The sequence below is a fragment of the Corvus brachyrhynchos genome, unplaced genomic scaffold (genome assembly GCF_000691975.1).
Source record: "Corvus brachyrhynchos isolate BGI_N302 unplaced genomic scaffold, ASM69197v1 scaffold79, whole genome shotgun sequence".
Classification (NCBI taxonomy): Eukaryota; Metazoa; Chordata; class Aves; order Passeriformes; family Corvidae; genus Corvus; species Corvus brachyrhynchos.
Genome location: NW_008240023.1, coordinates 520546 through 532063, shown reverse-complemented (window position 1 = coordinate 532063; position 11518 = coordinate 520546). Strand labels below are relative to the sequence as shown.

Below are 11518 nucleotides of genomic sequence, written 5' to 3'. Positions count from 1 at the left end.
CGGAATGCCGGAGCCCTCCGGAGCCCTCCGGAGCACGGCGCCCACCCGGCACTCTTTACGTTGGCAGCTTATAAACCGAGGGATTGACTGGGAGCTGGCAGCCTCCAGCCTCAGAGCCCCGAGCTCTCCAGGGCTGCACTTAATGGGGGCCTGTGCTCGGATACCACCCACCACTCCCGAGAAATCCCCGCGGCGGAGAGGGATCGGGAGCACGGAATTGTGGAATGGTTTGGGTTGGAAGGGGCCTGAAGGATCACCTCGTTCCAAGCCCCTGCTGTGGGCAGGGCCCCAGCCACGGCTGCTGGGACAGGGAACCTGCTCTCTCCAAGCTCTCTCAATCCATCCTTCTCCAGACCCTGCCAGCTCCTGCAGACACGAGACTCCCACCCCACAGGTTTTCCTTCTCCTTGAGCTCATCTTCCTTTTCATCCCTTTAACTGTGATTCTTGGGGCATCCTGTGCAGGGCCAGGAGCTGGACTTGATGACCCTCGTGAGTCCCTTCCAGCTGTGGATATTCTAGGATCCTCTGATTAACCTGTGGCATTGCACACTTGCCCCACTCAATGCTTGAGCCACGGATGCACCACAGATACAAATAAAATCACACCATTCTATATAAAGATGCAAAAACCCACAATCTAAGAAGTATTTACAATCTGCCTGGCTATCTGCTGGAAACTCTCCATGGAGGAATCCCTGCTGCTGCCTGTTCCAAGCAGGCAGGCTGTTGTAAAACACCGAAAATCCAGTTATTTGCAGCGACTGCACCTATGCCTCCCCTCCTAATTCTATTGAATTATGTGTAAACAACCGAAAATCCACATTCAAAAAAAAACCTAGAAAAGGAGGAAAAAAATAGAGGAAACCAGCTATTTTTGTTTTCTAATTAAGCAGCAGCTTCTACTAACACGTCTCCATTTGCGGAAAGAGTCTCTTTTCCGACTTCCAACAAGTCCACCACATGGTGGGCTTTGAGAACCTCGCCATGGAAAGTATGCAAATGAACAATATTTAATGCACAATATGGTAAAACAGGTTTTGTTATTTTTATGGAATCAGGAGCCTTTTCTCTCCATCTGCAGTCTCCTAGGCTCCGCAGGCTCTGCTTCCTGCGATGGTTTACATACATTAGGCTGCTTTAGGAGGAGCTGTGCTTTCACTGACATCTGGAGCGAAATGGGAATGAAAAGCCCAATTTGTAGCTGGATGGTTTAGGGAAGTTTCATTAGGGATGTATTGTCTCTGCTCGTTTTGACCCCAGTTTCCACAAAGCCTATTCTTAATATAGTTTTTCGAATCATTTCGAAGTTGAAAAAAGAAAAAATTTAAAAAATAAAATAATGAAGCCATGTCTCTGATTGTATCCATGAAAAATGAGAAGAAATCACTGTTGGTGTCTGCTGTAGCCTGGGAAAACGAGAGAAGAAAACCCATCCGGGTGTCTTCTCAGAGCATGAATATTTCTCCACACTTACCAAGAATGTTATGGGGAAACAGAAATTTAGGTTGGGTATCAGGGAAAGGTTCTTCCCCCAGAGGCTGCTGGGCACTGCCCAGGCTCCCCAGGGAATGGGCACGGCCCCGAGGCTGCCAGAGCTCCAGGAGTGACAGGGAGCCAGAAAAAAGCATCAGAAAAACATCAGTTTCTGGTTCATTTAAAGCAACCGAGGCCAATTTGAACAGGCACTGCCCACTCGGACCCTGTGCGTTCATCACAGGCAGCTGGGGCAGGGGGTTTATTCCCCAACTGTATTTCCCAAACACTGAAATGTCATCACAAAGTTCATTCACTGAGGGAAATCCCTCAGGATCTGAGACTAACTCAGCTCTGAGTTTGAGGAGCACCGTGTGACAGACGCACACGCTGCATCAGGGAGCTCAGAACATCTGAATTAGGTGCTCCTGCCAAAATCAATATTTGTAAATATTCATAACTATGGGGATTCCTGCATATGTTTAATGTCACTGCTCCCACTATTTCTGAAAACTGCACAAATGTTCAACTGTACCTGCAGTTAGTGCTGCTGGTGCTCCTTTAGCATATATTAATATTAATAGAGGTAACAGGGAGAATGCAGAGCATTTCCAGGTATTTATCAACTGCCAGCCTGCCGTGAGCACTCAGCGATCCAGAGGATTTTGCCATCACACTCCTCAACTGTCTTCAGTGCTCCAGCTTGTCAGCCTGGGAGGGGGACCGACACCTTATCAGTGGGGAAACTGTCACAGAGAAACCTCTTTTTAAGGGAAACGCAGCTAAAATGGCTCCCTTCAGTCATCACAGGTGAAAAGGTCATGTTCCAAAATCCTCCAGCAGCCAGGCAGTGCTCTCCCAGGAAGAGTGGGGTGCTGACACCAAGATCCCATTTCCCAGAGAGAACCAGGATGTATTTCATGGAGACTTTCACAACCACTCCTCCAGCTGCCAAACAAGAAGCCAAGCACAGAGATCCTTCCTGCCTCCCCCCGAGCTCAGACTGGCTCCTGGGTGTTTATAAGAGATTATTTTGAATAGCAGCAATTAGTGGAAGGGAGAGCAAAATAATCCGTGCCCAGACAGCTTGTGGAGATAAGCACGAGCCTGGGTGAACGGCAGCTGGAACACTTCTGGCTGACAAATATTCCCTGGCACCCAAAGTTGCTGTGTCCAGCTCCCAACTTGCGCCTCAACCCACACCTGAGATCAGCTCCAGCACGGGGGGATACCAGGGAAGGGATCTTCTGCCACCTGTTCTGGCCAAATTCTACAGTTTGGGGAGCTTAAATCGGGTATTTAAAGGGATCTTGAGTTCAGGTTCTTTAAAAATGAAGTCAAGTCGTAGGTGAGAATGAAGAAAAACTGGCCAAGAACGTACACATCAAACCACCCCCCGAAAAATCCGTGGTTACGGGTGGAAGCAAAGCACAGACACTGGGATTTCTGGGAGGTGGATTTCTGCGAGCACTGCTCTGCTGGGTTGTTTTACAGCGATCCCAGCGCTGGCTGGACTCTCTGCTTCGTGTTCCCCCATCCTGTTTACTGAAGCCTCGGGCTGTGGCTCCGGTTTCAGGATCCGCTCTCTTGGCTCCGTGGCGGCGTGTTTGGGATATCTCCTGGAGCACCAGAGGCCGGGCAGAACAAATCAGCTGTGCTGGGACACGGGGAGGGGGGATCATTGTGGCTTCCAGCAGCAGCCAGGACACAAAGATCTGGGAGAGCGAGCACCTCTCATCTCTTTTCCGGGACACGCATCCCGCATGCCCCCTTCCCGCCATCGGGCAGCTGACAGCCGGCGGTCCCGTGCCAGAAATTCCCATGGGCAGGGAATTTTCCACAGGGAAACGATCCCTCCCGGCCGACAGCTCCCTGGGCAAGAGGCTGATCTCGGTCAGACACGTCCTACTGAGAACGTCTGGTGTTCAGGTTTATGAGGCTAAACCGTCTCCAGGACCAGGAATGACGGTGATAAGATCCCGTGCTTTTACTTTGGCAGCTCATATGTGGATATGGAATCTTGTATCCCAGACTCCTTCCCGTGCCATTACCTCTCCTAAAAGGCCGGAAGCCCTCTGGGTCCTGAATACCTGCAAAGGTTCAGCACTGGGAATGCTTTTGTATGAGCCTCTTGCTCCCTGATTCCCATTCCAGCCTAACTTTTCCCTCTCTCCGGAAGCAGAATATCCAACAGCCTTTTCAGAATGCAGCAAGCTCCGTTTGTAGTATCCAGCACATTCAGCTCCTTCTCCAACTTTCCCCTTTAAAGGTGAGGAAAACTCCTTTGAGTCTGCCTCTGCTGGGCTTTACGTGGTTATTGTTGAAGGGGAGGCAATCAGGAGCAGGGAATGCCCATCCCAGCATGGATGGCAATAAGTAAATCAGAAAATTCGACTTAGACCAAAGCCCTGCAAACCAAAGGACCACATACAAAAACCACGTAAAGGAGGAGCCCCAGATGTTTAATGCTAAATAAGAGATGAGACCTGGGTCCTTGGAGGAGCAGTTACATCCTCTGTGAATTGTTTTGGGGTATTTTGGGTATTACAGGAACTCCACGTTTCTGGATCAGCAGTGGTCTACATTAACAGGTCAGTATTCCTGGCATAACAGCAGGATCCAGTGGCAGATTTCCTCATCCCTGCCCTGATTCTTTGTGTTGTCTTTGACTACTTCCAAATGTTTTGTAAGTTCAAAAATAAGATAAAACTGGAGTCGAACATTCAGGTGTGGGAACTGCCAGAATATCCCTTCTGCTGCCATTTACTTTGGAATTCCAAGCTGGCAAAGAAACAATCAAGGTGCCCCTCACGTATTTTACTCCAGGCAGGGCTGAAGTTCTCCTTGTGCTCCTTCCAGCCAAGCAACCGTGGCCCATCTCAGAAGAAACCACCAGGAAACGTTTCTTTCATCGATTTCCAGTGGCTCTGTAAGGACCAGAGCAGACAAACTCCCCTGGATGAGCACTCCAGCTTCACTCCTGACACCACCAACAGTGCCTGGATGGCAGCAAGATGCCTGAGTTATCCCAGCCTGCCGCAGGACTCCTTCAGCCGAGAGATGGGGTAAAAGGTGTCCAAGCTGCTCCATGGATTTGTTGACAGAACCCAGCTCTCCCTGTGCAGCTTTGTCCTCACCGCTCTCAGAAAAGATCCCGACTTTGAGGCTGAGGAGAAGTCACCACCCACCCCCTTCAAAGGCAGCAAACGCTCTGATCTTCCAAAGGTCTTCCCCAGGGTTGCTTCCATCAGAAGTTAAGTTTTGCAGGATCTAAGGTGTAAGTTTTGGAGCCGGCTCGGTGTGCCAGAAAAGCGAGGCAAGGTCACTGAGAAAGAACAGGAAGCCGTCTGGAAATAGCGTGAGTTCCAAAGCGCTCGAGTGGTAACGAGGCACAAAATGTTCAGTCTGGTCTTTTACCACCGACTGTACCCAGCTGCAGCTTCCTAAGATGAATAATCCTATCATCCCGGAATCCAGACAGAGGCAGACACCTGGTATCTCCAGGCTTTTAAAGTTCCTCTTGAAAAGGACGCAGGCCGCGAGCAACGGGCGCGCTGCAGAAGAGCCGCGCAAAAATGAGCAGAGGGAGCCCCTCCACGCTGGCTGCTGCAGGAAGAGGGCACGGAGCAGACAGGCCCGGGATCGGGAGCTGGGATATCGGGGGGTGAGATGGGAGCCTGCCCTGCTGGAGTCCGAGGGAAGCGGGTGCTTTGTGGGAGCCACGGTGCTGCTGGCACCGTCCCTGCTGGGGACACGGGGGAGGTGCCACAGGGGATCAGCAGGTGACACCGGTCCCAGCAGCAGAACTGGAACATGCCCAGCCTTCCCTGCTGAGCGGGAATCAACATGGAGAGGCCACCAAAGAGAAGCTCTGGGCACCGTCAGGGCTACGCTGAGAGCAGCCCCACTAAAGGATGATGTTATTTGGGCCCGGTGAGCTACCACGGAATCATGGCATGCGTTGGGGTGGGTTGGGAGGGACCTTAGAGATGATCCAGTTCCACACCCTGCCCGGGGCAGGGACACCTTCCACCACAACCCCGTCCAGCCTGGCCTTGAGCAGCTCCAGGGGTATCCTGCAGGCAAACCTGCCATTCCACGGGCAGGTGGCTCCACTTGAAAGCAAGGAGCAGTTTCTCCCCTCAGCATCAGCATGACAACTATCAAGTCTAGACATCTTTGGGGAAGAATTACATTTCTTTACAGCACAGCAAAATCCGTCTGGAAGATTCCCTGCAAGATTTTCTCTCTCTGTAACCAAAGGAATGGCTCGAGAGTTTCAACCCGTGTCTCTGAACAAGAGGCTGATCCCTCGGAGGTGTTACCACCCCTCACTCAATGCAGGAATTCATTCTGTCAAGGAAAAGAGAACAATTTCAGGATCACTGCACAGCAAACGTCCTCTCAAAGCTCCTTTCCCTGCTGCTGCTTCCCTGCCCATCCCGTCCATGCTGGATGCACAGCCCAGCACTCCCTCTGCACACAGTCCTTTCTCCAATGGTGGGGAAACTGGGAATGGGGTTGCACACCCGCGGGTGAGGATTTCAGGCCCATGAGGAGCTGGGAGGCTCAGCTGCTTCCCTGCGCTGTTATCCCTCCCGCCGACGTGCGTCAGCATCCCCCAGAAGTTTCCGGCTGTGGCTATAAAACAGCCAGAGCTGGGAAGAGCCCTGCTCCAAGCTCGGACAGAGGAGATGAACCACATTCCCCACGACGTCCTTCCCTTCCCACTGAGCTCACAGCGCCCGAGGTGCCTCTGGCCCTGCCAAAGCGCCCATCCTGCCCCTCTTCCATCGCCCCGCTCCAGCCCTTGACCAGAAGGGCGAACGGAAAAGCTTTTGGTAACTTCCAGCTGATCTTGGCTGGGAATGAGTGACTCACAAAGGAAAAAATTCCCCGCCGGTTCCTCCACAACCAAAGGTCAGGCAGAGCTCACAGCGGGACCTGCGGAGAGGCTTTCCACCATCTCACCCGAGAGCCAGGCTCCTTGTTCCATCCTTGGTTTTGTTTAGGAAGGCAGATTTGAAGGCCATAAATATTGTCTGTCCCACATCTGGCGAGGCAGAGAGGAGTGGAAAATCCATCAGTGTGGGGCCACAAGGGAGACGCCCGCCCACTGCTGGTGCCTCCAGCCCCCGGCCCTCCCTGCTGCTCTGGAGCTGTGGAAGTAGCAGCCTGCCCTGCTCCGTATGGTGTGAAGCCTTCAAAAGGCTCCGCTTACTTTCCCTAAACACGTCAGGCTTTTCACAGAATCGCCACAGAACGGTTTGGGTTGGAAGGGACCTTAAAGCTCATCCCACTCCAACCCCCTGCTGTGGCAGGGACACCTCCCGCTAGACCAGTTTGCTCCAAGCCCCATCCCTCCTCACTAATTTCTTCTGAAGATCCAATCTTAACTTACCTCTCTTTCAGTTTAAAGCCATTCCCCCTTCTCCCATCTCTCTCTCCACGACCCTGTTTTCTCCTAACCCTCCTGTGCCAAGCTCTGTGTCCATTATAGAGCCCTTCCACAAATATTTTTTCACTCGTTTCCTGGCTCTCTCCAAATTGCACCACCTTGGGGAATTTGGCACTTTCATGTGAAGGCCAAAACACAGCATCTCTAACAGCAAGCACTGGGACACACCAGGGAAAGGATCACATGCTCAGGCAGTCATCGTCTTCTCCTCCTGCACTAGGTCAGATGATTAAAACTGAGCTGATGGAAGCGATTCCAAGCTCTGGAAAAAGCCAAAACTTCAGCTCTCAATAGGAAAAAGTTATCTACTGGGATAGAAAAACAGGCAAGTCATGCCAGCATTTTCCAGGCCAAACTTCGCTCACTTAAGCGTTCCTCACACTCCTGCTTTGTTTGGGGGGTGGGATGGAGGGATGTTTCCCCCTTCTCACTTCCTGTCAAGTCAGACCAGTTCCTCTGTTCCCACCAACACCACGGCAATAAAAGGAAATAAAACGACCCCAAACCACGATTTCTCCTGTACCAGCACAGGAATCAGCACTGGAAACAAAGGAGCTGTTTGAAAGCTTCACCACCTGGGAGAGCTGGGGGTGCTCACCTGGACAAGGGAAGGCTCCAGGGAGAGCTCAGAGCCCCTTGCAGGGCCTAAAGGGGCTCCAGGAGAGCTGCAGAGGGACTGGGGACAAGGCATGGAGGGACAGGACACAGGGAATGGCTTCCCAGTGCCAGAGGGCAGGGCTGGATGGGAGATTGGGAAGGAATTGTTCCCTGGGAGGGTGGGCAGGCCCTGGCACAGGGTGCCCAGAGCAGCTGGGGCTGCCCCTGGATCCCTGGCAGTGCCCAAGGCCAGGCTGGACATTGGGGCTTGGACAGTGGGAGGTGTTCCTGCCCATGGCAGGGGGTGGGAATTAGATGATCATCAGGGTCCTTTCCAACCCAAAGCATTTGGGGATTCCATGAAAGCTTTGCACTTGTTGAGTAAAATGGTGGATGCTAGGCTGGAATGGAAAAAGCCAAATTAATCAATTCTAGACAGCAGCAGATACACAGAACAGAGTAAAATGCAGAAATTCTTCCTCCTTCACAGAAGCAGTTTCCAAAGCAATTGCAGGTTTAACATTACCATAGAATCACAGAATGGTTTGGACTGGGAGGGAGCCTAAAGCTCATCCCATTCCCAACCCCTGCCATGGGGGTGTTCACGCCTGTGTGGACATGCAATTAAAAAAACCCAAAAAACCGACTAAATTTCTCCAAAAAGAGCTCTGCATCTTCACTCAGGACTATTTCTATACCAGGTTTCACAGCTCAAGCGCTTCTCCTGAAGAAGATAAATGGGTTTTATTTGCTTTAACATCCCCACCCTGCTTTCTTCATGAGCCATAAAGGAGCTGGGCAGCTCCGAGCCCAAATTTAAAGTTATATATTTTAATTCTCTGGGCACAATAATCGCTTCCCTGCACTCAGAGCCACTGGACTTAGCACAGCTGCCAGTTGTAAGAGTCACCTAAATGTGGGTTGGTGTCTTCACACAGAGACAGGCAGGACGTTTCCCCAGAGAAAACACACCACAGCCACACGCTGGGGCAGGGCGTGGGGTTATTTCCTCTGTGAGGCATCGCAGTGTTTATTTCAACAAGGGGCTGTTTGATTTTTAAAGCAACTCGGGTCCCATGGACACACTTCCTACTCTCAGAGATCACCTTGCAGGCCACCCTTCTGCACAGGATTATATCATCCCTATTTTAAGGCTCTCGTTTAGCCAGGCTTACACACGAGATGAAGAGCTTCATTACCTAATGGGCTGGATACACTGTGGCCTCTCAAAATTAGAGCCCAGCTTCCTCCTAACACAGATTTTGAGCAGAGGCAGTCAGAGCTTTACCACAAATGAGGGTAAATATGTTCCTATCAGCTTTGAGCCTGGCCATTAAATGGGAACGGGCCGGCCTGATTTTTCATAGACAAATAACTACAGACACGGGCAATTAGAAGGGAAGAATGCAAATATTTGCCACAGGAGTTCCCCATCCTTCCCCCCCCCACCCCGAGTGCTTGCACCAGCTGTGGATGAACGTGGGGATACACCAACATTCCACACATGCCCCCAGAGATGCCCACATTATGCATCCATGTATAAACACAGCTACACCCAGGCACCTCCTCACCTCTGCCCTGGTGACAGCACAGAGGACTCACCCAGGGACAGGGGCGTTTGCTGCTAATCCAGCCTCAAACAGGGGCACCTCTGACAAACCCCAGCTCCTCTCTGTACTGAGAAGTCTGTAAATAACACCCCATTAACTTTTAATCCCATCTTCCCCACTCTGACATGCTTTTTGTATTAAAATGAAAGTTATATAAGGTTGAATCGAGGTTGCTTTTCAATATTACATTAAGGCTATTTACCATGTGCAGCACTAATCCCCCTTTGAAAAAAGGAGCCTATTAGCAATTCGGAAAGCTTACGTTGCCATAGCAATAGTCCAGCACTGGGAAATATTTATATAATGTCTCCTGTTTTCACTCTGCCACAGCCATCTTCCAAACTGGACTGCCTGCTGACCCTGCCTGGTGTTCCCTCCCTGTCCCACGCAGGGCACAGCACCTGCTTGGTGCCTATCTCTGTGCGTGCGGACCCACCCTCAGGCACTGCCTCTGCATTCCCTGCTCCCGCACTCCCACCACGGTCCACACGCTCGCTGTGCACCTTGTGCTGATGGCAAATGTGCAGCAAGGAGTTCCCGTGCCACTCCACTCCCAAATGTGTGGCCACAGGAAGAGGTAACCTCCTGCAGGGCTCAGTTCCGCTGGAACTTCCCAGCTTGGGGCATTTTTTTGTGTCCAGGGAAGGGAACGGAGCTGGGGAAGGGTCTGGAGCACCAGGAGCAGCTGAGCAGGGAAAGGGCCTCAGCCTGGAGAAAAGAAGGCTGAGGGGGGACCTTGTGGCTCTGCACAACTCCCTGACAGGAGGGTGGAGAGCAAGGGACAGGACAAGAGGAAACGGCGTCGAGCTGTCCCGGGGAAAGTCTAGGTTGGAGATCAGGGAAAACATCTTCCCTGAAACGGTGGCCAGGCATTGGAACAGGTTCCTCAGGGCAGTGGTGGAGTCACCACCTGGAATTGCTCCGAAGGTGTGTGGGATGCAGTGTGGTGGTGGTGCTGGGGTGGTGGCTGGGCTCCACGATCTTGGAGCACTTTTCCAACCTCAACAATCCCACAGCGTCCTGGTCCCCGGCCGCCCTTACCTTGATGTGCTCGTGCAGCTGCGCCTCGTGCTGCCGGGAGAGCTGCTCGTGCTGCCGCTGGAACTCGGCGATCAGGATCTGCCTCTGGATCTGCTGCTTCTGCTTGAGGGCCAGCAGCTCCTGCTGCAGCTGCTGCTCGCGCAGCGTGGGCTCCGTCACCGGCATGGAGAACTGGTGGTCCAGCCGCAGGTCCATGGGCACCGAGCTCGGCGCCACTTGCAAGGGCAGCGCTGTGCTCACGTCAACTGCGGGGAGAACACAAGGGCAGGGCTCAGTGGGGTCCTCATCCAGCAAAGGAACCTTGAGGAACCATGGGCTGAACCAAGGACAGCGCTGTGCTCGCGTCAGCTACGGGGGAAACAAGGGCACGGCTCAGTGGGGTCCTCACCCAGCCTCGAGGAACCATGGACTGAACCAAGGGCAGCACCATGAAACTCACACCGCTCCTTTACTGGTAGCCAAGGCCTACAGGAATTCAGGGATCAACGAGTTTTCCTCCAGGCACCACCTCCCACAAACCCGTGTGTTTGCTACAAGCAAAGAGCATCGCGTGTGACCCATCTGTGCCTTCAAAACACACACACACCTCCGTTCCACCCGTCCAGCACCACTGGAAATAAGGAGGATGAAGATTATTCCAAGACTTCACAGAAAGGATTCATCTTGACTTGTGATGGATGAGCTGATGGACTTCCCTGGTCAGGAACATGAGGCTCTCACTTCAAGAAATTTATGCAGAAAACCACGATGTGTTGGGTGATAAATCCCAAACTGGTTTAGCTTGGGAAGGATCTTAAAGCCCATCCAGCCCCACCCCTGCCATGGGCAGGGACACCTTCCACTGTCCCAGGCTGCTCCAAGCCCCAGTGTCCAGCCTGGCCTTGGGCACTGCCAGGGATCCAGGGGCAGCCCCAGCTGCTCTGGGCACCCTGTGCCAGGGCTTGCCCTCCCTCACAGGGAAGAATTCCCTCCCAATCCCAATACCCAATGTAACCCTGCCCTCTGGCAGTGGGAAGCCATTCCCCCTTTGCAACAACTTGAACTCAGCTTGTATCTCCTAAAAAATGAAATTACTCCTACCCCATGAATGACTAAAAATCTTCTAAATTTCACCTGCATCACAGTTCTGCCTTTCACAGGTATTCTGTATTTGCAACATTTGCTGTCTCTCTCCGGGGCAATCCCTCAATAACTCTGCTGAGAGCTCTGAATGAACACCAGTTACAGGGTAACAGAGGCTAATCCCTCAGAAACGCTGGGCTTCAGCACAACTGGAAAATAAAGGTGGGGTTTTTTTTCTCCACATCCTCCATCAGGACATTAATCTTACCCATACC

General features: G+C 52.2%; 1 protein-coding gene across 11 annotated transcripts in view; it reads right to left on the bottom strand.

Moving 5' to 3' along the window:
- The window catches only part of HDAC4 (histone deacetylase 4), a 148335-nt gene that overhangs the window by 67477 nt on the left and 69340 nt on the right, over positions 1 to 11518 (bottom strand). For all 11 annotated transcript variants that reach the window (XM_017743406.1, XM_017743398.1, XM_017743402.1 and 8 more), the window contains exon 3: positions 10182 to 10426. In XM_017743406.1, the coding sequence (XP_017598895.1) occupies positions 10182 to 10426 (245 nt within the window). The remainder of the gene's footprint in view (positions 1 to 10181; positions 10427 to 11518) is intronic.